The 26879-nt window shown below is 46.0% G+C and overlaps 3 protein-coding genes across 4 annotated transcripts; 2 read left to right on the top strand and 1 right to left on the bottom strand.

Annotated features, from left to right (window-relative positions):
- Window positions 1-12063, bottom strand: atp6v1ab (ATPase H+ transporting V1 subunit Ab). The gene is made up of 15 exons (XM_080019984.1): window positions 11986-12063; window positions 9216-9316; window positions 8807-8935; window positions 8455-8669; window positions 8197-8334; window positions 7940-8091; window positions 7264-7426; window positions 7066-7174; window positions 6529-6651; window positions 5892-6006; window positions 5703-5766; window positions 5397-5600; window positions 5009-5103; window positions 1113-1284; window positions 1-786 (listed from the first exon to the last, which is right to left on the bottom strand). The coding sequence occupies exons 2-15, from the start codon at window positions 9295-9297 to the stop codon at window positions 694-696; spliced, it is 1854 nt and encodes a 617-aa protein (XP_079876110.1). The 5' UTR covers window positions 9298-9316; window positions 11986-12063; the 3' UTR covers window positions 1-693.
- A 237-nt stretch (window positions 12064-12300) lies between these two features.
- Window positions 12301-17052, top strand: naa50 (N-alpha-acetyltransferase 50, NatE catalytic subunit). Of its 2 annotated transcripts, XM_080020484.1 has the most exons (6): window positions 12301-12409; window positions 12991-13052; window positions 14350-14486; window positions 14827-14946; window positions 15059-15125; window positions 15267-17052. In XM_080020484.1, exons 2-6 carry the CDS (start codon window positions 13045-13047, stop codon window positions 15442-15444), a joined length of 510 nt encoding a protein of 169 aa, XP_079876610.1. In that variant the 5' UTR covers window positions 12301-12409; window positions 12991-13044; the 3' UTR covers window positions 15445-17052. The 2 variants fall into 2 exon arrangements, with proteins under 2 accessions (XP_079876610.1, XP_079876611.1); XM_080020485.1 differs by lacking the exon at window positions 12301-12409 and having other exon boundaries at window positions 12851-13052; window positions 14353-14486.
- A 325-nt stretch (window positions 17053-17377) lies between these two features.
- Window positions 17378-26844, top strand: usf3 (upstream transcription factor family member 3; the record flags this gene model as incomplete). The annotated part of the gene is made up of 9 exons (XM_080020412.1): window positions 17378-17418; window positions 18549-18672; window positions 18785-18816; window positions 18926-19008; window positions 19128-19224; window positions 19541-21490; window positions 22082-22257; window positions 22648-24519; window positions 24892-26844. The coding sequence occupies exons 2-9, from the start codon at window positions 18629-18631 to the stop codon at window positions 26842-26844; spliced, it is 6207 nt and encodes a 2068-aa protein (XP_079876538.1). The 5' UTR covers window positions 17378-17418; window positions 18549-18628.
- Window positions 26845-26879: the final 35 nt, after the last annotated feature.

The raw sequence follows: 26879 nt of genomic DNA, 5'->3' as shown, positions 1-26879 counted from the left end.
TCATTTTTTTTTTTATTCTTTTAGGAGTCACAGCACATAAATATTGAACAGCATATAGGGTCGGAGACCAAATCTTTAAACATTCACACGGCAAGTACACAACACTACACAGCTGGAAACATAATCATCAAAACAAACAAAGCTCCATGTCGAAAAATGCTGGCAATAAATATACTGTTTTTATTAAATTTATCTTTCATACTCTTCTGTACAGATGGTCCATTAAATGACAATTAACATCAAAAGTAATCTTCCAGAAGACTAACACACTTGACAGAAATCATGTAAACAGAGCCAGAAAGAGAGAAACAGAGGGAGCCTCTCTTGCGCACACGCGCGCACACACACACACACACACACACACACACACACACACACACACACACACACACACACACACACACACACACACACACACACACACACACACACACACACACACACACACACACACCTGATGACCATGCAGAGGATCCAGAGTGGGCCCGTCACAGGCAACACAAAAATGATTACAGTACATCTTTCTCGTTTCCCCTCCACATGGAGTTGCACATACATACACACCGAGTCTCTCACATTAGGGGCACAGAGGGGCACTGGTATTTGAAACACAAGTTGTGTGGAATGCATTTCTGCGGTGGAGGTGTGGTGTGGGGCTTTGAGATGAACATGGAAAGGTTTCGGGGTGGAACCCTACTCCTCCAAGGTACGGAACGAGTTCTGCATGTCCTCCAGCAGCTGGGCGTACTCGGCCTTGATCTTAGGTTCACCGTCCTTCACCGGGTCCTGGACCAACACAGAGATATAACCGGTCACACTGGGAAACAAACTTAAAACTCAAATAGGACTGTCATGCTCAATGGACTTTTAAATTATTTCCCGTTGTCTAAACTCTCGCTGGATTTTCGCAGAATCACATATATATATATATATATATATATTTTTTTTTTTAACTTAAAACAATCCAGTGACAGATGGTGAGCAAATACCATCCCCTCGGGGACACACACACACACACACACACACACACACACACACACACACACACACACACACACACACACACACACACACACACACACACACACACACACACACACACACACACACACCTTGAACTTCATGGAGCTGATCCTGTAGAGGATCTCTCCCATGTGCTCTTTGATCATGGCCCAGGTGATCCGGTTGTCGCTCTGAGCCGTGGTCTCCACCGCGTGCCGCGCCATGTCGTAAAAGGAGATCATGTTGGACAGGATTCCCACCGTCTTGTAGAAGGGGCAGAACCTGAGGACGTTCAGGAAATAATGTTCAAATGTTCCCCCCCCCATCAAACCAGTTATTTTGAGTCTGAGTGTTCAATGCCACACATTGCGCACTAGGAGCTGCTGAAATCAACTAGAGCCTCCAAAAACAATATTTAAAAAACAAAAATAAGTGCCACACTCCAAGAGTAATTCTGGATTTAGATGAGGGAGATGTCCGTCCACTCCCCCCCCTGCACAATTTGCCAAATACAGTTAATCTCTTCAGCCTCAGTGAGCTAAACGCTATGACAGACCTGCCAACCCCGAGGAAAATATACAGGGAGTCTCCGTGGTGTTTGAGTTACTGCAGCTAAATGATTCCATCAGTTATCCACACCGTAGCCGCGCATAACCAGGCTCATCCCATCGCATGCAAGCTACTACGGCTAACTAGATATACTAATTTATCTCATTAGGATACACCCCTTGACAGGGATCGTCTTGTAAAGTTACCAACATGTTAACCAACTAGAGACTCACAGATTGCACTTTTCTTGGTCAATTCCGATTTCAGATTTTTATTATTATTATTATTTTTTTTTTTAAAGCTTAATTGGCCGATTCCGATTTTGGCCAATTTGGATTTTAAATCAATTGTATGTTCATAATAAAACATGGAATATCAAATATGTTTTACACTGTTGTCTGATCATGTCCGAGTTTATATCCATTGTCGGAGAAATCACATTTTCTTATCATTACAGATACATCACATGATCTGATCACGCTCATGTGATAGGACAGCTGCACATACAGACTACGGCTGCAATTTTCAGTTACCACAATAGCGATTGTGGCAGACAAGGGGGCGTGGTTAACCTGCAGGTGACTCTGCTGGCTTCTTCGTCTTCTTCAAATGAAACAGAATATGGCACGGTCACCAAGTTTCAGTATAATGCAACCTGTAACTCACTGAGCTTTATACCCCTTTCCCACTGCACCAATAACCTGGTAACACCCGCTAACATCCGGCATTCATCACCAGCGGGAAGGGAAAAACCCGGGTCAATGATCCTGCAATAGACACAGGTTTTAATCGGCTCCACCTCCGATCGGCTCTGATGTGAACAGGACACATCATTGTTGGAGATACAATGCACGTTGAAATTCTGGGGGCTGGCGCATAAAGAGACAGGAATATCCATGTATCATTCCATCATTTCATATACGATTTAGGATCCAAAATCAGAAGTTATTGACTTGTTTTCCGCACGGGGGACCGTGAAATGTTGTGAGGACCAGTGCGCTCCATTCTGCTTCCACTATCGTGCTGGGTCGTTTATGAACGATTCGATTCTTTGAACGTAACGGCTCAAAAAACTTTTGGGATTTTTTTTTCTACAGTTTTATGTTGTTTGTATAAGTTGGTGTCTCTTGTACTGTTTTGTTCCCAATCACACTGGAGCCATGACACGGCCCTTTACCGACGTGTTCATGACGTTGAACATGACACATGAGGAAAAAAAAAACAAAAAAAAAAACAACTGCATTTCTCCTGGCAATAACAATGATTTGGCCTCTAAATTCCCCAGATCTCAATCTGATCAAGCATCTGTGGGATGTGCTGGAACAACAAGCCCGATCAATGAGAGCCCCACCTTGTATAGTACAGGACTAAAAGGATCTGCCGCTAACGTCTTGGTGCCAGATACCACAGGACACCTTCAGAGGTCTTGTGGAGTCCATGCCTCCACGGGTCAGAGCTGTTTAGGCGGCACCAGGGGAACCTTTAGAATATTAGTGGTGGTTTGAATGTTGTGGCTGATCGCTTGAATAACTAATATGGTAAGGGCCAGTTCAAACGTCAAAGGAAAGTCTCTTTCACTTTTAAGTGTAAATATATCCATTTATTTAATCAGAGTTTCCGTTATCCAGCAATTGCTGTTTTTTGACCGGGAAATTATGTTCAAGTCTGACATGTTCAAATCTCTCCAGTCATAATGCCCGGTGAAAATAATTTCCTGGAAACACAATTTTAATTATTGCTGGGTGATAAAACAATAATGATAATTATCACCATTTTTTCCCCCCTCTGTCGAAATGAAATAGACTAGATGATCATTTTGATAAAAAATTAAATCCACAGATCTCTTCAGTTCCGCGTTTGGGAAGTTGTAACGGAATGCCACCCAGTTTGAAGATCTAAAGCTGACCTCTCACCTCTAACCAATCACGTTTGTCGATATAGTAATAAGGCCCGCCCGCAGGTGGCACTTGTTAACACGGTACACACGGAGCGGAGTCAGATCTGGCGCAGCGTCCAAAACTCAGAGGAGAAGACAACAGGAATGCATACATTCATAGATGGGCTTTTCTTTTGGAAATTTAAGTCCCGGCCCAAAGCAGACGGTGAATATTCATTGTGTTGTAAAATATGTCGAAGAGACGTCCCGACGTAGACAGACTTGTCATATTAACTTTTGTTTTTAAATTTACCAAAATTTTATTGAAGTGATTTGTTAATTAAAGCAGCTACACGTGTTACTTATCGTCGATGGATGGAAATTATTTGATTACTAGCAGTAACATTTTTTTATTTTTAAAATGGCTTAACTGACGGGACATATTTTATATAGAATATTCAATTTAAAAAAATATTATAAATCAACATGCCTTCATGATGTCATTCTTTATACAGCCTGCCTATCAATTGTTTTTAAGATCAATAAACATAGATAATATTGACCAGAATCTCTCCCATGTGTCAGGGACATTGAAATCTTCCAGGACACATGGACCGGCACCAACTTGTTCTAACGGAATTGCTGATATCTATATCGGAATTGCCAATTCAAAATAAATAGAAAAAAAAAAAAGGTATAATAATAATAATAATAATAATAATAATAATAATAATAATAATAATAAATGTCCCACTCTTCTCACTCACATTCACTGGAAGTTGTGCATTAAAACTGAATCAAACCCAACGACTCATTTTACTGAATGACTCATCAAGAACACAGACAAAAAATAAATAAATCTGACATTTCCTGTTTGTAGGTTGCTTCACACAAACCTTTCTTCAGACTTGCACAACGAACAACCAGAGCAGACGCTCTGCTGTAATGACAGCGAGAGACACGCAGTCTACACAACTTTGGAAGAATGTGAAGAATGTGATTATTTATCTGGTTTTCTTCGTTTTTCTTGAAGTAACTCCAAACAGCCAACATTTTCCTCCTTTCGCTCTCTTTTCGAGCGTCAACTACGCCATTATGTTACATCATGTTGGTATCGTGTTTGAGCATTTTTACGAATACGAGTACATGAGCACTGTATCGAGTGTGTAAATTTGACCAGCACAGAATCGGATATATCTGATACTGATCACCGGCCGATCGGTGCATCTTACCAATATTAACATTAGTCACATTTTTGTGCTTGATTATTATTCCCCCACTTCCCATTTTACCTCAGCAGTGCAGTGCTAGGCCTCAGCGGATTATGAAGTACCGCTGCGAACCAGTGTTGAGTGAGAGGAGAGGGGTTACAGAACCATAAGCACAAGGTCGGTACACAAAATGGCTGCAGGTTGGCAGGTCTGCTATAGCTAAAAATACAACTACAGCTTTGCAGTAAGAGTTAATGTGTCACATAACACCCCCCCCATCGGTATCTGGCCGTTAACTAAACATATCCACTATAAAAAGGTGGCAGTGAGGAGAGAAGAAAAAAAAAATTGTGATTGGCGGTGAAGGTACCTGTCATACGCAGTGTAGCCGTTCTGCTGCAGGAAGTCGTCTTTGATCAGCTTGGCGACTTCCAGGGTGATCTTATCCGTTTCTGCCAGCGAGGCCTGCGAAAAGGACAAAGTGGACTCACAAATAGATCTATATGGGTTTTTCCTTCTCCTTTAAATCTAAGTACCTTTACCCCCTTATCACACTGCTTCCATATTCAAATCACTGAGCCAATGAACCACTGGTCCTTTGAGAGTACCGAGACAGCGAGGCAGAACCAGATCACCACTGGGCTCCACGTCAAAACCACTTCACCATGATTGCTTTCCAATTGCGCTCCGAGCGGCATCCAAGGCTGAAGGGCTTTGCCACACGTTCCTTTATCAAGTCTGGCGAGCACGTGGATTACCTTGCCGACCAGCTGCACGATTTCAGCCAGATCCTCCTCTTCCTGCAGGATCTCTTTGGCTTTGGTGCGCAGCGGCACGAACTCGGGGAAATGCTTGTCGTAGTGCTCGTCCAGAGCGCGCGTGTACTTGCTGTAGCTGATCAGCCAGTTGACGGAAGGGAAGTGCTTCCTCTGGGCCAGCTTCTTGTCGAGACCCCAAAACACCTGGAAGTTGAAACGGAGAGTGGGGCAGCGGCGTTTAAAGAATATACATCCATAAACAGGGAATATTTCATGTATTTTTTTGCGATTGTGAAAACTCAGTACCTGTACAATGCCCAGGGTGGCTGAGGTCACGGGATCTGAGAAGTCACCACCGGGGGGCGACACACTGAGAGGACACAGATCACTTGTTAAGAAGCCGTGCAGGTCATACAACCCAAGGCTGTGCAGCTGTTCTTGCCCTTAAAGACACAGAGCGATGCTGTCCTCTAGTGGTGAAGGAGATGTACTTACGCTCCAACGATACTGACGCTGCCCTCTCTCTCAGGGTTCCCGAGACACTTGACCCTTCCAGCGCGCTCATAGAAGGAGGCCAGACGAGCCCCCAGGTAGGCAGGGTAGCCGCTGTCTGTGGATAGGCACAAAGTACATTTTAATTGCCAACCACAGCTATAATGATACATGTATATACATCTAGCACTCTCTAAACTAACATATTTTCTATGTACAATGTAGTTTCAACTATTACATGCTCACACGCAACATAAAATCTGAATCTGAAATGTCACAGCGCAAGGTAATGAATGGTACTAGTTCTGCCAAATTGGAAATTTGTGCTTAAAAGTTGTTGTCTGGGGTGGACAAAATAATCTAATTTCTGTGTGGGTAGCTCTCCATGCACTTTTTAGGCTATGTAGCTTCCTAAATACTCTGGACCTTTCTCTTGGAAAACAATGCTAATTGTTATTTTGCTATGACCCTTACAGCTTCTTTCATCATTTATAAGAGATTTATCTTACCGTAAAAGTTAATTCAATTCTTTAAGCTATGCCCAATCACCCATTCCCTCTTGACTTTTCTCTTATCATAAACGCCTCTCACCGCGAAGCAGGAATGTGCCTTTTTGGGTCTTGAGTCTCCAGTATCTTACCAGCAGGCATCTCAGCCAGACGGCCAGAGATCTCCCTGAGAGCCTCGGCCCAACGGGAGGTGGAGTCAGCCATCATGCTCACATTGTAGCCCATGTCCCTGAAGTACTCGGACAGGGTGATCCCTGGTGAGACGTTGGCAACGTCATTCAGAGAGTTAATTAACAAGAGAGTGAACTGATCAACCTTCAAACAAAAACGGTGTTTGTATTACCAAGTACATTTTAAAATTGTCGGTCTTTCAGTGACTGGATAAGAGCCACTGAAGCCTGTGTGACTGAAGCTTGTTAAAAAAGCCAAGCATATTTCTAACCAGTATTTGTGTGTGTGTGTGTGTGTGTGTGTGTGTGTGTGTGTGTGTGTGTGTGTGTGTGTGTGTGTGTGTGTGTGTGTGTGTATATATATATATATATATATATATATATATATATATATATATATAATTGTTTTTTTTTTAATTAGGTGGTCCTGGGTTGAAGTTAAAGTTTATGCCTGGTCATATCAGCCTTGTACACACTGCGAGGTTGGTTTACAGATACCTGTGTAGATAGAGGCTTCTCTGGCAGCCACAGGCATGTTGGAGGTGTTGGCCACGAGCGCTGTTCTCTTCATGATGCTCTCGGTCTTCCCGCCGACCTCCATGGTCAGCTGTTGGGCAGGAACGGTGTCATTAACCCGAAAACGCGTCTTGACAGACTTCACTATTATAATTAGACAAAACGTGTCACGCCACAAACCTCGGGGAAGTCTCGCAATACTTCTGACATCTCGTTGCCGCGCTCCCCGCAGCCGACGTAGATGATGACGTCGCTGTTGGAGTATTTGGATAAGGACTGGGAGATGACGGTCTTACCGCACCCGAAGGCTCCGGGGATGGCGGTGGTTCCCCCCTGCACACACCTTCAAAGAAGCACAAAAAGGACACACAAAGCCGACAAAACATGATGTATTAGCCTTACACCACAACTACACCCGGAGGGGTCAAGAGAATGGCCACCTACTGAGGTGGAGAACATTAGTGTCAGCTCTATCCATCCACATTGTTCTTAAGGGAACTTCTGTGTGATACCCAGAGCACTATTTAGTATTACTAGAGAAGTAGTGCTTTGCATGTGAGAGTTATGTATATAATGTGTGAAGCGACTTTTATATAAAGAATAAATCGTGCATAGTCTAACCAACACCGTTAAGTTCACAGATCTTAACAGCCCTCGTTTTTAGATCTGCACATCTTCTTCTTCTTTTTTGGGGTCTTTTGTGTCTCAGCTGCTGTGACGGCACCGACCACGTACGAATGTTATCTTAAATCGAAGTGCGTGCGATTGAAGGACGATCGCACCAACACTCCAATTCCGGGGCCAAAATTGTCACCGAACGGAAGGCGAAGAAGGGGACTTGAAGAGGAAGACTCACGGGAAGAGGGCATCCAGCACTCTCTGTCCGGTCAGCAGTGGATGATTGGCGGGCAGCTTCTCCGTGACGGGACGGATCTGTCTCACGGGCCACACCTGCACCATGGTGAACTTCTCCTTCACCCCCTCGAACTCCAGCTCCATCACAACATCCTGGCCAACGCACACTCACAGAGGTTAGACGCGCAGACACCACAGACCGGAAGTGACTTGTTTTGAGCTTGTGGGGATTCCTGGAAGTGTGACAGAGGGACTCACAGAGACGTCGTAGTTCCCCGGGGGGGCTACATAGGTGACGGTGCCTCTGTTCTTTGGGGGAAGCATGATCTTGTGCTTGATGAGGGAGTTTTCAAAAACCATCCCATAGATATCTCCTCCAGTGATGTGACTGCCGACCTAGGAGTGAGACAAATGGGCAAAAGGTGAGATAAATCAAATGAACTGTAAAAGCTGAGAATTTAAAGTGAAAACCTGTGGAGTTTATTATTTTTTTATTCAGATGCTACAGACACATACCCGCAGGCTCTTGCAGGGCGAGAACTCCCATTTGAGGTCTCGGTTGAGGGCACCGATGTTGACGCCGCGTGGGATGTAGATGCTTTTGGTGAGGTCATTAATGTCCTTTAGGGGGCGCTGGATACCATCAAAGATGGAGCCCATGATCCCAGGGCCCAGCTCCACGGAGAGAGGCTTCCCTGTCCGCAGCACAGGATCGCCCACAGATACACCAGCTGAGACGGGGGCTCAGGAAATGCCACCATGGAATGAACAACGACTTAATATGTCGTTCATTTGGAATTTGGATACAATAATGTGATTTGCAGGAGCCCAAAATGCATAGAATAAACAGTGTCTCTCATAAGGATACATGTCTCCTCGTAGACCTGGATGGTGGCCATGTCTCCCTCCAATCTGATGATCTCTCCCACCAGCTCGCTGTGACCCACACGAACCAACTCATACATGGCCGCTCCCGCCATGGCTGTGGCCGTCACCACTGGAGAGGAGGAGAAAGAAGAAGAGAGGGGTTGACCTGGCCGAACTAGGGAAATGATTATGTCTCCATTTGAACATGGTACTAGCCTGTATAGCTTGTAAAAGGACAATGAGAGCAGACACATTATCTTTAGCTGTTTAACACTGTATTTGATCATTTGGAAAAGGAAAAAGAAAAATCACTGTTAATTCTACTTTGGTTTGTGTGCAAACAGTATGTAAGCCTTGGTTTCAGTATAATGTTCTGTCTGCCTGTGCGTGCGAGTGCGCGTGTCTGAGACCTGGTCCGGAGACTCCGTGAACGTATCCAAACTCGCTCTCCCTTTCCTCATCCCGGATCTTAGGCAGCTTGGACATGTCCATCTTGTCAGGCTTTGTTGAACTAAAAGAGAAGAGGGAAGATGAAATGGTAAAAAATAACTCTAAAGAAGGAAGGAAATTGAGAAGTGAAGCAGGATGATACTGAGAATCAAGAGTCATCAATGAATAAATGAGAATCAAGAGTCATCAATGGATAAATGTCATTTTTTATGTCAGTTCTTCAGTAGTTGTTGAAATTCTGGAATAGGTTCATAAACTATATCTATTTTCTACATTGGATTTCCCCCCTCTTACAAAGTGCGACAAAGGAAAAAATACATTTTTGGTAAGAACCCATTTATAAACCTTACGTTTAATTGTGTCACACAATCATCTTTGTTCTCCGTTCTGTAGATTAAAAGAGCCATTGGCTGCTACTGTACCAAAATCTTAGGAGCCGCAGCCCCACATCACGACTTCATATCCTCAGAGTCTGAACTACTCCAGCTGCTCTCCCTCCCAACACAGAGTATATTCGGTGTGTGACGCAGCATTAAAAGGGAATCCCAGGCCAGTAGGAATGACTCTTCAACAGATTTTCACCTCTTTTTCTGCCATTCATATGCATGTCCCTCTTTCATTGAAGACACCAATTAAGCTCTCTTGGGTGTGCATCGTTACATGTGATATTTCAGCACTTTGTATTTTTTTGGGGCTCTTAGTATTCTTATTTTTAAGTCATTACTATATTCTCATACACTAATGCATTATGACAGACTCATGCAGGCAGCAGTATCCTCAGTCGTGACACACTGGCAGCAGGTACTGTGTGCACCGTGCAGGCGTTAGGGAAAAGCGTTTGCAAACGATGGATCCTCTACCCACAGAGTATCAGGTCTCTAGCATTCTCTCTCTGAAAATCCCGTCGTGTGAATCACGTGTGCGCACGAAAACACACACCACACTCTCCTGCCCTTTCTTTGTCCTTCCATCAGATATCCACCTCTTCCACTGTCTGCTAGGCTGCTTACCCAATCTGTTCATCAACAGAGCAGCTCCACCAAGGGGCCAAAACAGAAACTGCAAGGAACTTGCTTTTCACTTGGAATAGCACTTGTGCACAAAAACAGCAAAACACAAAAATTTACGATTGCTTATATTTTTGACCAAAGAAAATGAGTTCTGCAGCAGACAAAGAGACAGACTTTAGTTTATTGTACTATGATATTTCCAGACTCTGACAAGTTAACACTATAAATTCTCCTAGGAGAAATTTGGGACAACGTAGTAGTAGAGACCATGACTGACTTAAATGAGAAAAGGGATTCAGTTTTAAATTAATAGTCATATTGAATTAAAGATAATAATGAATAAAAGTCCAGACAAATTAACTTCCCCTATAGGCTCCTCTGTTTGTTTAAGAGCCTCTCCAGCCACTCTAGAATACAAAGGATATAGACGAGATAGCAAATAGTGCTGAAGCCCATTGTTCTCATGATGAGTTTATTCCGTCAAGATTTCCACACACTTTAATTCTCCATTCAAATGCATTCAAATGAACCAGGCGAAAGAGTTGAGTAAAGCTGTGTGAACATTGTATTTGCAACAACCTTATATAGGCCTTGATAAAGGTTATTTTCCCAGCGCCTCAACGTAAATGAATCATTCCTGGTTTTCTCAAGGTACATTCAAGTGTGATAGGAAATAATAGACGGCTGTCCATCACATGATCCTTGCACATGACTTGGCCGGTCCTTTGAGGAAGTGGAGAACTAGTGTTGGGCCGAACTGGAAAGTACAGAATAGGACTTTGGGGAACAATGAAATAAAATGGCCGTTAAATGAAAAAAATCAAAATGCCCAGGAGGCCTGCTTAGGATAGTGGCATATTATAAAGAAGAACAGAATTCTGCCAACTATCTTCTCTCTATTTAAGCTGTGCACTTACAAGAGAAAGCCAAGCAGAGCTTTTTTTGCAGAATTCCTCAGAAGGGGAAAGGAACGGTATAAGCCAGTGATTCGCGATTCGCTGGGAACAAGCAGACCCCAACGTCGGCCTCCCCCTCTCCCTCCCAATTCTCGATTCTCGAGGGCACGGGACGGGAGCAACGCGTTTTGCACTGAAACGCACTCGATGGAAGTGAAATGTCGGGTGTGTGCGGGATCCCCGTGCGCGGCAGCGTCTTGACACCGTGACGTGAACGCTGCTGCCCGCTGGTCACACGCACAGCAAGCCCAGCCACACCAACCTGCTAGCGCTAATGCGTTAGGCACCGCAGGGATCCTTGCTAATCTGATATGCAAGCGCATATTATCATTTTTTTTTTTAAATTTGTATTGTCTTTATTATTATTGCCTGTTGTCTTGGTGTCTGCCGCTGTGACACCGCATTTTCCCGGGGATTAAAAGGGTGTATATTAATCTATAGAACAGCTATGTTAGTCGCTGAACAGTATTATAACCGATACAACGAATACGCAGTAAATGTTGACCAACAAGTCAGGCTACTGCTTAAGATACGATTATCGAATCAATACACACGGTTTGGCTTTACATTGAATAGAAAACACTACAAAATGACACAGGCTTAAACGCTCGTCTCGGCCTCGGAGACGAGCGCTCGCTGCCCTTTTCCATTATGGCAAATCCAGAGGACCCGCCACAGCGGTCATAACATCTCGTTTAGCGAGCGTCGATGTTACAAAAATTGTGCATTGTTTTGTTTGTTTGTTTCGACGATGTTATCCTTACCGAGTAAAATGAAACGACGCTTCGGTGTCCTGCGCGGAGAGAAGTGCGGCGCACTGCGATGCGTGACAGCAGACAGGGTCAGCTGACTCCTTGCGCTCGCTGCGTTCTCGCCGCTGTCGCCCTGCAACCGGCGCCATCTTGGCTCCAAAACCCTGCGCGACCGGCGCCATCTTGGATCCGAAAAGCGCCCCGCGACCGCCGCCATCTTGGATCCGACCTGGAAGCGGCTCCGCGTCCAAGATCTCGAAAGAGGCTGCGGCGCGGGCCCCCGCACCGCACACCGTAGCCATCTCAAATTCATCCCGAATCGCACGAATTCGTGTTTTTAAATTGACTTCGCGTGGTCCGACTTGGTGATGATTTGTACAACAGCTCTTGAAGAGGGCACCAAGTTGTACGTGTATGGACCGGCGGAACAGATCTCGTATGTAAACATCTTTGCGCTGACGTTTGAGCCAAAATGGCGGAATTATGTCGTTAATTCACTTGAATCGTTTAAGCCGTAAAAAATAAAACATAAATATTTACCCCGTGGTTTTTGCCGAAATAACAGTCAGCTCAGAGATTAAAAGAACGATTTAGTTTGCTGAACGAAATTCTTGCTTTGAGTCTTTGAATCAACTTTAAAAGCTGAATTGATTTTAATAAGACTGTATTTTATTGGAGTTCTCAATTTAAAATGTACATGTTGAATTTTCCATTTAAATTGTGAAGTTGTTTTATTATTATTATTATTATTATTATTATTATTATTATTATTATTATATGTTTAAATCCGCTGTACACAGAAAATCACTTGTCAAGTCCCTGCCGCAGTCTGACCGCGCCTGCGCAGCTCAGGGATGACAGCTTCCACACACAGCCGTGGAAGCAGCACGGCTACACTAAGCTAGGTGCAGCTAACTGCAGCTAACTGCCAGAGCCGCAGCTAGCTACATGTGGAGGGCGAAACGGGAGGCAAGCCCGACCCTAACTCCGTTACAATCCCCCCCTCTCTTCGATCAGTGCGACTCCAAACCTCCACCGCACCACCATTAAGAATTAACAGTGGGGTTCACAATGAAGGGGTGAGTAAAAATCGTTTAGAAACACGACTGGGGACCCAAGTAAAGTTTTTCATGTCTTTTTTTTAACTAGGGGAGGCGGGGAGATGACGGCAATGCCAGCTAAGCTAGCTAGCTAATGCTAGCCAGCTAAACTAGCTTAGGCTTTTCGCAATATGATCCCGGGACGAAGCTGCCTGCGGCACTGCTTTGATTTGAAACGTTCCAGGCGTCTGGCTGTCCGGTTAACTCTAGCCGAATGCTGTTTCGTCATTTAACAATGGAACTGGTTGGAGAGCAGCCCAAGTTTGCTAGCCGCCACCGATTCACTGGCTCGCTAGTCGAGCAGGGAAGTCAGCTTAATAACAGTTGTAGATAGACACATCCAAACAAATAACATGAATAAGAAATTTGAAAACGGCATTGTGCAATAAACCTAAACATGAACCAATAATAGAAAGGACTGGCAGTATACAATAAACGTATAAAATTATTTAAAAAAAATGAAAAATATATACCATTTACCAAAATAATATGCCGAAATAGCTAATTAACATTGCTATATACACATCGTAGGTCCTGGACATGAATATCTGTTTATTCCATTGTTGTGCTGGTGTAGCCATTGTAACCAGAGTAGGATACTGTCCAGTGATCGTGCTCTCCGGTGTCTGATTTTGACTTTTTTCAGTGATCTTGGATGTTTCCAGTTTGAACATCTCCAGTCTACAGCACTGTCCATGTCACCGCTATATGTGACACCCACAGCGGGTGTATGTCTGGACACAGGTGCTGCCTGTCACCCTGTGTATATACCAAAATCACGACTTACAATTGACCCAAGGGGAAAGCTTTGTTCCGGTTCTTTGCCCCAAAATGAGAAACGTGTCCTTTCCCGGAATGGAATGAACGTGTCAAAAACTAAAGTGTGGTTCTTGAACTTCACAAATGTAGATACTGGGTTTCTTACGGTAAGAAACTTCGAATAATAATTCCACGTAGATGCATATATCACCAGATTGTGGGGACAGGGTTGTCTGTTGGTGTTATTTTAAACAGTTAAGGGAATAAAAAAATACATAAAAATCAACTTAATTTTATCCACATCTGTCTCCAACCTCATATTTCCTGGTTGACCTAATGCGAAAGATTGCAGCCTCCTGTAGTGTGTGTGTGTGTGTGTGTGTGTGTGTGTGTGTGTGTGTGTGTGTGTGTGTGTGTGTGTGTGTGTGTGTGTGTGTGTGTTCTTTGATGTATTTGGAGGTGTGTGTATAAAAATTTTGTGTCCTCCAGTCGTTAGATCGTTTTGCTCTTGTTCCAGTAGCCGGATCGAGCTGGGGGACGTTACGCCCCACAACATTAAGCAGTTGAAACGCCTCAACCAGGTCATCTTCCCCGTCAGCTACAATGACAAGTTCTACAAAGACGTTCTGGAAGTGGGAGAGCTTGCCAAGCTCGGTGAGAAGCCCAAAATTCTTTGTCACTGAAGCCGAGCTGTTCTAAATGCATCATGTCGAGCGGTGCAGACTCTACGCAAAATAATACGCAGCTTGTAGTAATAATATGCAGCTTGTTCATGTCACATTCCGTAACATACTGCGATCGTCTAAGTGGATCTGCAAGCCACTCCTGAAATGCTAATATCAGCCTTAGATTCGATATTTTTTACATTTCATCGATAATCTTGTATGTTCCTTCACTTGTCGGCCCAGCTTCTGTTACGCCTTTTGGTCTCAGGGAAGCAGAGAAATGCAGTGAAGGCCTTCCTCTCAGTGACTCCTGGTCCTTTATTTTGCAGCGTACTTCAATGACATTGCGGTGGGCGCCGTGTGCTGCAGAGTGGACCATTCCCAGAACCAGAAGAGACTGTACATCATGACACTTGGGTGTCTAGCGCCTTACCGTAGACTAGGAATCGGTATGGAACCGGGAATCCGTTTGGGACCCGCTCACAATATCACAGCGTAGCGTGCGTGACGGTGTTGTTTCGATTTTTTTGGTGTCATAGCTTTACCCCCGTCTCTCTTCAGGTACAAAGATGCTGAATCACGTGCTGAACATCTGCGAGAAGGACGGCACTTTCGACAACATTTACCTGTGAGTGTCTCGTCTTTTTGGAACTGACAGTATATGTAACAAAGATGTTTATTTTTGTGGAGAAGTGAAATTGTCAAATATGGGTCTTGACTACTTTTCTCATGAGCTTCCTTAACATTTACTTTCCCACCTCCCACACAGTCATGTGCAGATCAGCAATGAGTCGGCCATTGACTTTTACCAGAAATTCGGCTTTGAGATAATTGAAACGAAAAAGAATTACTACAAGAGGATAGAGCCGGCCGATGCCCACGTGCTGCAGAAGAGTCTGCGCAGTCCCTGTGGAGCCCCCACCGGAGAGCTGCACAAGTCAGAATAAGGGCTTCAGCTTTTTTTGGAAAAAAGGGCGGAGCTGCGCCCGCGTCCACGGGAAAAGGACTGTGACGGATGCCCCAGAGTCGACATATTCAACACTTTCTTCAAAGAACGTTTAAAAGAGAAAAAAAAACAACAAAGTACTGAGAGCGGCTGCTTTTATTTCGCAGTCCCCTTAATTTTGCACATTTTGACTTCCCCTTTCTTCATTTAGATATTTGGAAAAATCGCAAAATGTTTGGAATCTGAAGTATTCCAAAAGACCAATCTGCCAACTTCAAACAGTTTTAGACTCGGAAGAGAGGGGGCGTTGTTACGGTATGCCATTTGTTTTTTTTTTTTGAGTTTTAATGCCGTTTAAATTGGGGGGTGGGGGCTGGGGCGGAGCATATCTTACTGTTTGGGTAGAGATGAGTGTATTTGATCTGAAGTGGGAAGATATTTGAGAGACCATCACTAATACGTAACGTCCCGGCTGGTTACCCTGGAGCTTCATCCTGTGGCTGGAAGCCCGACTCCTCACCACCTGACACTGGGAATCATGGGGAAACCTGAGCCGTTTGTTGATGTCTTGTCGGGAAGAGAGGAGCAGAATCACACCCCCCTCCTCAGTTTGGGGGTGCGTTGGGTTTAACAGTTGCAAGGTGGTGGAAGGAGGTGGTCATTGCATATAAGTTCTGAACAAATTTGTTGTTATTTCAGGCTTTTAATTTAATTCCCCTTCAAATATTTTTTTTTTTTTTTTTTTTTTTTAAACATTGAGGTGGCAAATGGCTCAGAGACTCTCCTGGGTTTGCTAATAAGTCAGAGTATTAAAGAATTTAAAGAACAACTCCGGTATTTATAAAATAAAAAAACAAAACAACCCCCACCTTGCTTTTTGATCACTGGGACTCAACCCAAGTGATTGACAAATGTTTCAATTGATCCGGTATCAATGGAATAGCTGCAGCTGACGGCCGTGCAGGAGCTGTAATACGTGGTACAATGGGGCCATCACATGTGCGGCAGTCAGCTCAGGATGATCTGAGAACTGGATCAATTTAAAAGATTCTGATCATCCGGGTCGACTCCAGACGGTCAAATGATAAGGTTTTGGTTGAGAAATACCTGTTTGTTTGTTTTTTTCTCCAAAATAAAAAAATAAAGTAAAACAATGTGTAAATGGTTGATGCACATCATCCAGTATGTGGACACTGAATAAAAAGAAAAAGGAGAAGGGGAAAAAAAAAAAAGATTGGAATGTCAGCCAGTCACAGCCTCCTCGCAGCATCATTTTCAGCGTTGTGATTGGTTTTTTGACATGTTTTTGGGAGCTTGTGTGTTTCTGAGTAAGGTGATTGTAACCCTGATTCATTTGCCCCGACTCCCTCCATTACTAGGTTTTTTTTGAAGCTCATCTGGTGGTTAAGGAGAGTAAGAAAATGGCCTTATGAGCAATGTACTGCCCAGGGGAAGCTCTGACCCTCTGCATGTCGGGAGAGTCGTCTTCTCCGCTGTAGTATAAGCATGTTTTTGTTTTTTGTTTTTTCTTTGAAGAATTTTATCTTTTCTGGAGCTCTATATTGTAAGACTTTTTAACCTCTAAATAAAGGAATTACTATTTGCATTATTTTGATAGTATTTGTCTCAATTCATATCATTGTTGTAATACGCAATATAATATAGAATTTGTTTTACTTGTTTTGATTTAATATGTTCATTATATATTAAACGCTTGAGAATAATAAATAACTGTAGAGACAGAAATTGGTCAGGAAAGTCAGTGTATTCCGCCCACATTGGAAGTCGATAATACTAGTATCTCGCACGCTGATTGGTTAAGAGCGCAACAATCCGAAACGCTATTGGTTCCCACCGCAGGGCGCTTCCGGTTTCCGCTCTTTTAGGTTTGAGACCAGATTGTTTTGGGATGCCTGCTAGCGCTTAACCCCAAAGTTTTGACCGCGACAGGGTCCCCAAAATGTCGAACCAACAGGTGAGTGGAAAGGTGTGTCGCCCACTCGCGTCGAAGCGACGGACACGAGCGGGGATCGGCGTTGTTTGGACAATAACGTCGGTAGAGAGACAGGCGATGCTAGCTCGCTAATTGCGGATCACTAGAAGCTAGTGCGGCGGCTAGCCAGCAGAGCCATTCCATTAGATAGAGGGTTGCTTTATTCATCCCCGGAGGGAGGGCGCAGTGTTACAGCAGCTCACATACAAACGCGCGAGAAGAATAAAGTCATTAGACTAAAACTATAGGGGAAAAATGGGCAATATGCAATCAACCTAAATATGAACCACAAATGGTTAAATTGGCAATATACAACAGGGCTAAAGAATAAACCTCCGTATCAACAATTCACACCAGTAAATTGTGCACGTTTTAATACACATTTATAAAATAAAAGCTGTTCATCAGGGTTGATTGCTTAGTGAATAAACCACAAACCTATTACCTTCCAACCCTCACACACCTAATTGTCATACTTAATTATTTAGTACAATAGGTCACACTGTTTTGGTGGTAAAGTACTAGATTACTTTTATAATCTATGCGTACTGGAATACAACTGTAGTAACTTGGACCACACGGTGTAGGCACTGTAATAATTTAGTAATACCTTCATAATAATTTAGACCCACTCGTTGCTTTTATCCGTGCTTGTATTATTGTTTACATATTTATTCATCCTGTTCAGAATGTCAAAATGATATTTATATCCACAGACATTAAGAGCAACCACACTGCCATTTAGCCCCTGTCACAGCAAGTTAATTTTAATTTACCTGTGCACAAAATCACATTATATTAGGTTTTTCCTTTTTTTGTTCTTTTAAGTCTTTTTATATGAAGTGTCTGCACAGCAAGTCATCAATCCTTACCGAGACAGATTCCTTGTATATGGAAATTGACATGGGGGGAATATCAGATTCTAACTCTGATCTAGATTTGCTTCTTAGCGTCAGATGTTCTTTACATGTTTTAACCTATTTTTTGAGCTGCAAAAATGTGATTTTAAATACAACATATTTAATGTAACGCAAGTGTGTTTCATTGACATTATTTTGAAGTGTGGTGCTGAGCAGGTTGATATTTTCTTACAAATTTCATTCTCAATGCAGGACAGTGAGGGAAGGGGTTTTATGTCTGTCTGGTAGATGTTGTGACTGCTGCCTGTCATCGAGGCAGCTGATGAAACAGGATGCCAGAGATGACAGAAACCCAGACCTCTGGTCGAAAGCCTAAGTAAGGATGAGACAAATATCACAAGTTAAATCGTTTTTTAATTATTTCTAGAGTAGAGCCCAATCATCTGAGCAGTGAAAAGTAAGGTATTTCTGTTTTTTGTCTTTTATAGAAAGAAGAAAAACAAAGAATCTCACAATGCAGGTGAGAGAAAAATGCTTTCTCATATACTTTGCTTGAGATATACTGAACATTGATGTGCCGTTGCTGCAACAGTTTTGATAAATAATGTTTATTAATCTTGTTTATTTAGTTGAGAGACATAGGAAAGAGAAGATTAATGCTGGAATTAATCGCATTGGTAACCTTTTACCATGTTCCCAGGCCCTGAAACAGGTAAGAAGAGCCTCTGTACTTTTTGTCTCAGTTTCAAGTTTTCTTTAGAAATGTGTCATGATGGGTTTAAGGCATTCCAGGTATTATCCTTTAATAAGTTGTTATACCATTTTCTGTAGAGTAAGAACATGATCTTGGACCAAGCCTTTCGCTACATCACTGACCTGAAGAAGCAAAATGATTCAATGCTACTTGAAGGAGGTGATAAGGTGCAAGGTAATGTGACTCAATTTGAAACCTTTAAGCTATTATACATTAACCATATATACTGATCCTTGTTGTCTTAATAGTAGCAAATTATTTATGCATTCCCTTGTTGCAGTATACCTTATGTTTTGAAAGTATTGATATTTCGTTTGCACTGTGGATGGTCATGACACCCTATATTTATATCTTCTCCTGTGTGTTTATATTTTTAGACTCTTAATAATGTTTTGTCTGCCTCTCTGATTATTGCATCAATCCTACCAAGGGAAATTACTTGTATGTGCAGCAAATTTAATTGCATTCTGATACTGTTGTGTTAATGCAGCGGAGGAGATCCGTCGAATGCGGCGTCAACTGGAGGAGCTGAGGAAGGAGAGTGCTCACTACATCGAACTCCTTAAAGCCCACGACATCAACTTTCTGGAGGACCCTACTATCCACTGGAAGGGCAAGCAGCGTTGTGCTAAGGTGGCAAAGGTGACACCAACTCACCAGCTGTCAAAAGGAATAATTGTCTACTCCAATGGGAATGTGATGTGTCCTCCTGGGAAGGACGCAAACCTTGGGAAACAACCTTCTGAAGCTGTACTTGTCCAGCCATCTGCTGAGGTCAGTGCTGGGATGAGGGTGAATGGAGCTCTCCTTCAGGTTAACACTGGTTCTTCCGCTCCTTCTCTTCTTCCTGCGGCGGCCGTTTCCCCTCTAGAGTCTACCCCAGGATTGCGGGTGGTGGAGCATTGTGTAGTGGAAACACCTGCTGCAACCCCCACCCTGCCACCCTCAGTGTCCTATATCACACTTCAGATCCCCACGGTCAACACCTCCCTGCCTCAGCAACCCCAGCCCCCCACCCCAGCCCAAAGTTTAACAATTGCAGCCAGTCCTGTGCCACAGCTTCAAGCTCAATGCCACGTTCAGCCTGTTGCAAGCATCACCACCCTCGGCCAGACTGTAAGCACAGCCGCAGCTGTAGTGTCAGAAGTCTGCTCTTTGGTCACACAAGGTACAGCCATCAGGACTGTGAGCTACACCTCTATCCCCAGCAGCTCAGCCCTCCTCATGGCCGGGGCTGCAGGCAGCACACAGACTACATGGACAACTTTGCAGTTGACAGGAAACACAGTGCAGCCTGTCTGCCAGAGTGCGCCCGGCCAAGAGGGCAGTAACACCAATCAAACTGTGCAGCAGCTGACTATGTGTCCCATGGGTAACAAACCCACTGTTCAGCCCATTAAAATCCAAATACAACCTCAGGTCCCGATACAGCAAGCACCCATTGCAGCTCATATACAACCACAGGCTGTTCAGAGACCAACTCAGCTACATTCAGCCATCTTGACCCAGGCACAGCCCCAACCTATCCTTGCCTCCCAACCCCCCCAGTCAGCTATAGTGCCCCAGCCTGCTGTGGCGTCACAACCTCAGCCATCAGTACTTCAACCAGCGTCCGTGGTTCCCCACCTTCAGACAGCCCTTATCCCCCCACCAAAGCCTCAGCCTCTTCCACAGCCATCCCTTGTCCCTCAGCCACAGGCCTCTGTGCTGCCCCTGCTCCAGACCATGCAAGTACTGCAAGTTAACCCTCCAGGGGCAACAGTTTCTGGGGTAACGGCCCCACAGACACCTAACAACCCAAGTGTGGTCATCCTACAGCAGGCCAATGCCTGCCCTTCTCAGCCCGCACTTAGAGAGGAACTTACAAATCAGACACCTTGCCAGCATATTGTAATTATTCAAGCCCCCAATCAGACTGCTCCTGTCACTCAGAATCCTCAGGTTGGTATCATGCCTGCTGCTGTGCCCACTGTAGTGCCTGCTCTTCCCCCTCAAATCACCACAACCAGCTGTGCAACCTCTACCACAAGCTTACAGACTGTTGGAGGGAAACAGCTAGTGCACATACTACCACGCCCCATTCAGCCTCAAATAAACAATTCACTGCAGGTGACCCGGGCTTCCTCAGCCCAACAAGCACCACAAGCCCCACAAACCATTACTGTGAATGGCCAGGTGTTTGCCCTGCAGCCCATGAAGACATCTGATAAAGCTGGCTCCCAGTGTGGCAAGAGCACACTCCAATTGGTCCAGCCCACCACCACAGAGGAACCAACTACCAATGTTGCCCTCAAAAGTCTAGGGGCGCTAAGCAGCCTCAATCAGAGCATCTCTCAGGGTCTCCCTCTCACAATCCCCACTCAGACTAGTCTTCAACTCCCAGCTGCTCCATCGTTAGTGGTCGAACAACAGCAGACTAACCCTGCTGTCGCTGTCCCTGGTGCGACACTTACTTTCCCCTCCAGACAAGTTCAAACTCCTTCTGTGAACCCAGTCCAACCAGGGCCAGTGGTTAATGCCACGAAGGCCGCATGGAGAAGGCCTCGAATTGCGTTGAATTCTAAAAAAATAATGGCCAAAAAGACAAAGTCACTGAAGAGGAAGGAGATCAAACGGGCACAGTCTACTGTCACAATTGCAGCCAAGCCGGTGGCTGTAGCGGGAGAAAGTCCAATGGTTCAGGTGACCGTTGCTCAAGCTGTAGCATGTTCTGCTGTAAATGTCAAAAATAATTCTACATTGAGTTCGACAGCTAGCACGCCCTCGGTTAGTAGTGTCTCCACAGATTGCAAAAACACCGAAAATGGTCCTGCCTCTTTAAGCACAACTAAAAAGATTACCATCTGTGCTTCATCTAGTGAGCCAACTTCATATAGTCAGTCCCTCCAACAAAACGTACATTCTGTTAATAGCTCTTTTGCTCAGAGCACCTCTACAAGTACTGTCAGCATAACTGATAGTGAGATAATTGTCAGTCAACCAAGCGTCAGTGGTATGGTTACAGCAATCCCAGCTGTCAATGTCACAACAGTCAAGCCAACAGCTGTGACTGTTGAGAGCAAACCAGCTTTAGTGGTTGGCGATGGCGCCACTGTATCCAAAGTCACAGTGCCACAGGGTAAACAGCCTCTCGCCTCTACTGCAGCCAACATCACACAAACAAAGTCAGCCCCCATTACTTGCAGCACTAGACAGAGCAGATCTGTGGTTAGTGGAGTGTGTGTCACAGACAGTCAGTACACCTCCAGCGTGACTACAAACGTCAATCCGCCTTCAGTTTGTACCACAAGTGTCACAGAGAGTGTACCCTTGTTTATGACCCAGGCTACTCAGCCTAAATCGGTGTATCAGCCCCAGACTTCACATACCCCTATTTTTCAGCCTTGCGCTAAGCCTGATTCACGACCTCTCACCGCCGTCTCTGTTTGTTCAACTGTGTCCCCCTCAGCGAATGTGCTGACATTTTCAGCGCCCTCTGACTCAACCCCTACAACTACAGAGCTCAGGAAGAGGGCTACTATCAGTAAAACTTTGATACAGCAACCAGATCTAATTATGTCCTCCTTATCTCCTTCCCATTCTGCTAATGTCAAACAGCCCCATGGCCCTGGGAGGGGCAGGGAGGCTCAGAAAGAGGGACAGCCCACAGTAGCAGCACACAAAGATAGCTTAGGCGAGACCACTGCTATTAGTGCTTCCTCTCAAAAGGACTTTGCACTACCTCAACCAATGTATACCAACTTAGATCACGAAACCATGGAGCATCCAATGATATCCAGCCGACAGGCAGACTCTCCAATGTCTGCAGGAGCAGGGGGTGGAAGGGGCTTCTCTGTGGCCTCCATGCTGCCTCAGGGCCACAGCGTCAGTGCCTCGTCTAGTTCCTTTGGCACATTTACATTCACATCAGAGCAAGCAGAGATGCTAGCTTTGGCTATGCTAGAACAAGATAGCCCAGGAAGGAGGGGGGGAGCTTGCTCCACAGACAATTCCACAAACCCAACCACAGCTGCATGGGAGACCCCCAAGACCCCACCATCCTCTAACAGCAAAGAGAGAGGCTCAGCTGGACCACAGGCAAAGGTGGCTAAGCCCATTGATACAGCTGTGGCCAAACCATCCATGCAGTTGTCTGTTAGGGGTCAGGTCGGGGAGGGGCCTGCCATCGGACCAACAGGAACCAGAACTCCACAGAGTATCTCATACTCTCAGTCTCACCCCCAGGTTCAAACCCAGGGCGGGACAGTGGCTAGTTTAAGTGTTAACAATCTGATTAGGCCCAACTCTAGCCAGCACCCTTACCCTGGCTCTCCCAGTCTGGCTGGCCAACAAGGTTCAGCCCCATCTCCTGTGGGAACTTCAGTGCACATATCCCATTCCTCAAACAATCCTCTCCCGCCCTGCTCAGGCTCATCCCAGCTCAATGAATACACCCCACTGAAGAGTGCCCTACTGAGGGCTCAGGCTGGTGTTGGGGAGCGCCAAGTGAAAAACGTCTCTAAACGGCAGGCCCAAGAGGAGGTAATGCTGACAACTGGAAAACGACCCAAGCCTTGTCCCCCGTCATCCACTGCTGTCGGTCGTATGGAGGTTAAAGTACCAGACCACAGCCAGATGATGGTCGGACAGATTCCTCCAAACTCCTCAGGTGTCATGAGCAGGATCAACCCTGACGGTGCAGGCCCCCTTTTTACCACAAACTCCTTCATGAATACAGTTCTACGACCTACTGATAGCCACTGCCCACCTCAAGGTCCCTCGGAACAGAACCAGACTGGAGTGCCTCACCTGCCACAGGGGCACCCACAGCACAGTGTGTCCCAGTCTGGACATCATCTAGGTGGGAACCCTTACATGAAACAACAACAGCAGCAGCAACAACAGGAACAGCAGAGGCACCAGCTGTACCAGCTACAGCACCACTTGACCCAGCCTGACTCTGCACAACTCCACTCCCTCCACCAGAGGGTGCTGCAACAGCAGGACCAGCAACACGCTCAGAAGAAGAGAGGGATGGTGCGAGGCAATCAGACCGGCTCGCCTGCTGGCCTGCAGCAGAAACAGCATCACATGGAAAAGTCTGGAGTTCAACAGCAACAGCATCCACACCAACAACAGACACAGCATCAACAGCACCAACAACAACAGCCACAACAATCCCACCCGCAGTCGCAGCAACATCAACAGCAGGCCCAACATCAACAGTCACTTCCCCAACAGCACCAACAGCAGCCACAACAACAACATCAACAACAACAACAACAGCAACAAACGCAGCATCAACAACATCAACAGCAACAACAGTTACAGCAACAACAGAGCTCCCACTCCAGACATCAGCAGCACCTGCAGCTACAAATCCAGCAGCAGCACTTTGGAGCTCGGCACCAGGAGAAGAGCTGTGAAGCCCAGGCAGTGGGACCCAGAGGTCACCACGCGGGCCACCTGGCCCAACAGGAGCACCTCAAGGTGGGTGACTTGTCACAGGGCTCTGAAGGTGACAGATGGCCAAATTAGCCTAAAGCAGCACAAATGTGCCAGAAAAGAGATGGCTACATTACAACATTAGTTTCTTTTATAAATGTAGGTTTTGTTGGTTGTATGTTGGTCATTAAGTAATGTGTTTCCACATTGATGAAAAAAGCACCTGAACTTTGATTCGTTTAGATTAAGCAACCCAAAGGTGAACTAATTATAAGTTTTACGTGCAATTTTAGTTTCCATTTTTCCTTTTCACATCTGTCACATACTTTGACATATGCATATTGATATAAACATATCTTCAAGAAGAACTGATTTATTTTCACAAATTAATTTTTCTTCTTCTTCTTGTACCCTCAGTCTGGCCAAGACCATAACTCAATGCAGAGGCTACTGAGCTCCAGGACCTTGGAACAGCAACTCATCAACCAGCCAAGCAACCCTGTCTCTCGGCCCTCTGACCTTGCCTGTGCCCCCTCACGGCAGGAACGCCACCGTGTTTCCAGCTACTCTGCTGAGGCCCTCATAGGCAAAACGTCATCTAATGGGGAGCAGCAGCAGCAGCAGCAGCAGCAGCAGCAGCAGCAACAACAGCAGCAGCAGCAGCAGCAGCAGCAGCAGCAGCAGCAGCAGCAGCAGCAGCAGCAGCAACAACAACAACAACAACAACAGCAGCAACAGCAACAGCAGCAGCAGCAACGCATGGGGCTCCATCATCCACCAGGACGTGGATCTGCACAGGAGCAGCCGGACCTTCGTGGTTACCTAGACACATCCCGGGGGAAAGCCAATATCGGACACAATTCCCAGAGCCGCCTTCCTCAAGACCACCAAGGGCCCACCGATGTTCAGCGGGTCTCTGAGTGCCCACCATTCAAGGCCATGGGTGGAGGAGGAGGGCACCAACTGGGTAATTTTGAGGTTCAAGTGTCCCGTGGAGGTGACATGGCCCCCAAACCGGTGCCCCCCACCCAGAGAGGGCCTCAAGGGCAGCAACAGGGAGGTTTCAGGATGGGTTTGGGCCCTTTGGGAGATGGCAGAACTCGTGGCGGGTACAGTGGCACTCACCCCGGGCCTCAGGGCATACAGATAGGAGGAGCCGGGCTCCCCAGGGAGCAGGAAGGCTGCCATCAGAGCTTTATGCAGAGCCTTCTTTCACCTCACCTGCCGGAGCAGGGGAACCACCAGCGTGTGCAGTGCTGCCCCCCAGTCAGTATGGACTACAGCTGTGTGACGGGCAGCTCGGCAGGAGACATGCAGGCCAAAGCCTCCAGTCCCAGTGTCCCTCAGATTCAGAAACCTCCCAACATGAGACTCGGGGATGGCAACAAAGGCCACATCCAACAAGTCAGTGGCAACATGCACGGAGGCCCAGTGAGAGCAGGTCTCTCCCACCCTCCAACGCCCCACTCCAGCTCGGAGCCTGGACGGTCCTCTGCCCCTTCCCGCCCCCCCACCGCTGTCAGCCAACGCTCTCGGCACATTGGCCAGGATAACCAACCTGCCAAGCTGAGACCCGGAGAGCGGCCTCGATCCAGCACCCTCAGACCGGGAAACCCCTTTGAGCCCGAGGGACATTTACCTTTACCATCCGGAGGTGGAGTGCTGCTAGGCCGGCCGCAGTCTGGAGGGGAGACGCGGCGCAGCAGTATTGTCCGCTTCATGGCGGACAGCGCTCAGGTTACTAGCGATAATAACCTGGTTCCTGACCAACACCTGGCCCAGAACTTTGGCTTCCCTTTCATTGCCGAAGGCGGCATGAACCCTCCTCCTCATCCAATTAACACCAACTCCACCTTCATCCCTCCGGTCAGTCAGCCTAGCAACTCTCGCACCCCTGCCATTCTTCCCGTGGAGGCCCAGAACCCTCTGCCCTCCTTCTACCCCTCCTACTCTACAGCCACCCACCCCAGTCTCCCCAGCGACATCCCCCTGCAGTACTTCTCCAACCAGATGTTCACCAGCCCCAGCGCCGACAAGGGCAATGCTGCGCCCCTCAACAACCGCTTTGGCTCCATTCTGTCGCCCCCGCGCCCTGTGGGCTTTGGCCAGGCCAGCTTCCCCTTGCTCCCTGAAATGCCCCCCATGCCCATCGGCAACTCGTCCGGCATCACACCACACCTGTCCAACTTCAGCCTCACGACTCTGTTCCCAGAGATCGCCACAGCCATGCCCACCGACGGCTCGGCCATGCCCATGTCCCCCCTCCTGTCTCTCTCCAACACCTCTTCTGCTGACTCCAGCAAGCAGCCCAACCGACCTGCTCACAACATCAGCCACATCCTCGGCCATGACGGCAGCTCTGCAGTGTGACCATGTGGTAAACTGGAGTTCCATAGTGTCAAAGT

The sequence above is a fragment of the Zeus faber genome (genome assembly GCF_960531495.2).
Source record: "Zeus faber genome assembly, chromosome: 19".
NCBI classification, from domain to species: Eukaryota; Metazoa; Chordata; class Actinopteri; order Zeiformes; family Zeidae; genus Zeus; species Zeus faber.
This window is presented reverse-complemented; position numbering and strand designations above follow the sequence as displayed.

Coding starts and splice junctions, on each gene's coding strand:
- atp6v1ab (XM_080019984.1), bottom strand. CDS start 9,297: ATGGACATGTCCAAGCTGCCTAAGATCCGGGATGAGGAAAGGGAGAGC. Junction 8,670..8,806: donor CCAGGTCTACGAGGAGACAT/GTATCCTTATGA, acceptor CCCCCGTCTCAG/CTGGTGTATCTGTGGGCGAT. Junction 5,601..5,702: donor CCACCCTGGGCATTGTACAG/GTACTGAGTTTT, acceptor TTCAACTTCCAG/GTGTTTTGGGGTCTCGACAA.
- naa50 (XM_080020484.1), top strand. Junction 14,487..14,826: donor GGGAGAGCTTGCCAAGCTCG/GTGAGAAGCCCA, acceptor TTTATTTTGCAG/CGTACTTCAATGACATTGCG. Junction 15,126..15,266: donor ACTTTCGACAACATTTACCT/GTGAGTGTCTCG, acceptor CCTCCCACACAG/TCATGTGCAGATCAGCAATG.